The sequence below is a fragment of the Lepidothrix coronata genome, unplaced genomic scaffold (assembly GCF_001604755.1).
Source record: "Lepidothrix coronata isolate B3197 unplaced genomic scaffold, Lepidothrix_coronata-1.0 Scaffold173, whole genome shotgun sequence".
NCBI classification, from domain to species: domain Eukaryota; kingdom Metazoa; phylum Chordata; class Aves; order Passeriformes; family Pipridae; genus Lepidothrix; species Lepidothrix coronata.
Window position 1 is genome coordinate 1,569,705 of NW_016690353.1, and position 2,262 is coordinate 1,571,966.

The window sequence follows — 2,262 nt, forward strand, 5'->3', positions numbered from 1 at the left end:
CCACCAACCCCCCCCAAAAAACCCCAAAACCTCAAGAGCCTGAGAGGAAATCAAACATTAAACCCCCAAACTCTTCCCAAAGCCCCCCCAGGGTCTCTCAGCTGCAGCTTTTCTTCCCCCGCTGAGACTGATGAAGGACAAAAATAGCCCAAAAAGCAGGAAAAATCTGATTTTCCGGGAGACTGGGGGAAGTGGAGCAGGAAGGGGCGAACTTTGGACACGAATCCATGTGGGAATTAAAGAAATTGTGTGGAAACCAAGGAAGTTCTCACCTTCCCAACAAAGGTCAGGTCCTCCGTGAAGTTCCCTTCATAGACGGAGTCGTCTTCCAGGAGCAGGATCCCAGAACCCTGCAGGTGGAAGCAGAGGGAGTGAATCCATGCCATGAACTTCCCACCTGCTCGAGTTCATCCCGAAAAAAAACACTGGCTTGGATTATTTGTGGGCTGAAGATTCCCAGGATCTCCTTTGAAAGCCCAACCTCTCATTTCAGGGCTCGAGAGAAAGGAGAAGGCCTGGGGTGGTCAGGAGGTTTGGGACGACTGTTGCATTAGTTTTCCCAGGAAAAGGAGCAAAAAGCAGGATCCTGGGCTAAGAATGGACACCAGGAATTGTCACGGGGGTCAAACTCGGGCTGCTCCCAGTCCTGGGACTTTTGAGGGGATCGGAGCCAACTGTGGCACCCTTTGAAAAGTGATTAAGGGAAAACAGGATGGTGGAATATCCTGAGCTGGAAGGGACCCCCAGGGATCACCCAGGACACCCCAACAATCCCACCATGTCCCTGAGAACGTTGTCCTGGAGCTCTGGCAGGATTTGTTCCATGCCCACTTCCCTGGGGAGCCTGTTCAGTGCCCGACCACCCTCTGGGGGAAAAAAACCTTCCTCATATCCAGCCTAAACTTGGAATTCCCTTTATCCCTTGCTGTGCAGCCCACAGGGCTTTAATGAGCTGCTCCCAAACATTCCTTAAACAACTCATTCCACCGCCTCCCAAATCCCACCCTGCTTTCAGGAGCACAATTTTTAGGGAAGGAGCCCCAAGATGCAGAGAAGACACAGGATAATTTAGATTTCTCCTGCTTGGATTTAGCTCGTGTTTTAGGCCCTGAGGTTTTACAAGAACCCAAACCAGCCAGAAAACGTGGTCACTTGTAGAACTGTAACACTTTTTTCCCACTGGAACAGTTTTCCTGGCTGGAAAAACGCCCTTTCTGGCAAAAAAAATAAAAGGTTTCCAAGGGAAGCTTCTCAGTCCCACCAATTTTCCACCAGGAAAGCTGAAGTGGCTGCTCCCCACCTGGAAGCCGTGGGAAGTTCAAGGAGCCTTTGGCAGCTTTTATTTTGGAGGTTTTCTGGGAAGTGCTTCCGCCCGAGTTTCCACGGCAAACATTTCACCCTGATTTGGTGAAGTGGGGCGGGGGTTGTTTGTTTTTTTTAAGCACATGTTTTTCAGGAGAAGCAAAGCTTTGATTCCTGGGCCAGTTTGAGTGATGCCAATTCCTTCTGCTCTCCCCACCAACAGCTAAACTTTCAAAGACACCAAAACTCGGCACAGGAAAAAGGAAAGGTGAAGATTTCCTGATCTCCAAGAGAGGTGGAGTATCAGGGAATTCCAGAATGGTTTGGGTTGGAAGGGACCTTAAGGAACATCCAGTGCCACCCCCTGCCACGGGCAGGGCCACCTTCCACTAGCCCAGGTTGCTCCAACCTGGCCTTGGACACTTCCAGGGATGAGGAGTCCACAACCTCTCCGGGCAACCTGAGGGATATGAAACCATCCTGAGGGAAACAGAACCACCCCGAGGGATATACAGCCATCCTGAGGGATGGAGAGCTATCCTGAGGGAGATATAACCATCCCGAGGGACATATAACCATCCTGAGGGACATATAACCATCCTGAAGGACATACAACCATCCTGAAGGATATACAACCATCCTGAGGGAGATATAACCTTCCTCAGGGATATACAACCATTCGGAGGGATATACAACCATTCTGAGGGATATACAGCCATCCTGAGGGATGTATAACCTTCATGAGGGATGTATAACCATCCTGTGGGATATAAAACCATTCTGAGGGATATCTAACCTTCCTGAGGGATGCATAACCATCCTGTGGGATATACAACCATTCTGAGGGATGTATAACCTTCCTGAGGGATGTATAATCATCCTGTGGGATATAAAACCATTCTGAGGGATGTATAACCTTCCTGAGGGATGTATAATCATCCTGTGGGATATAAAACCATT

At 49.4% G+C, this 2,262-nt stretch overlaps 1 protein-coding gene across 5 annotated transcripts in view; it reads right to left on the reverse strand.

The window, feature by feature from the left end:
• ALS2CL (ALS2 C-terminal like) overlaps positions 1 to 2,262 on the reverse strand; it is a 71,880-nt gene that overhangs the window by 19,221 nt on the left and 50,397 nt on the right. For all 5 annotated transcript variants that reach the window (XM_017830046.1, XM_017830047.1, XM_017830048.1 and 2 more), the window contains exon 15: positions 273 to 350. In XM_017830046.1, the coding sequence (XP_017685535.1) occupies positions 273 to 350 (78 nt within the window). The remainder of the gene's footprint in view (positions 1 to 272; positions 351 to 2,262) is intronic.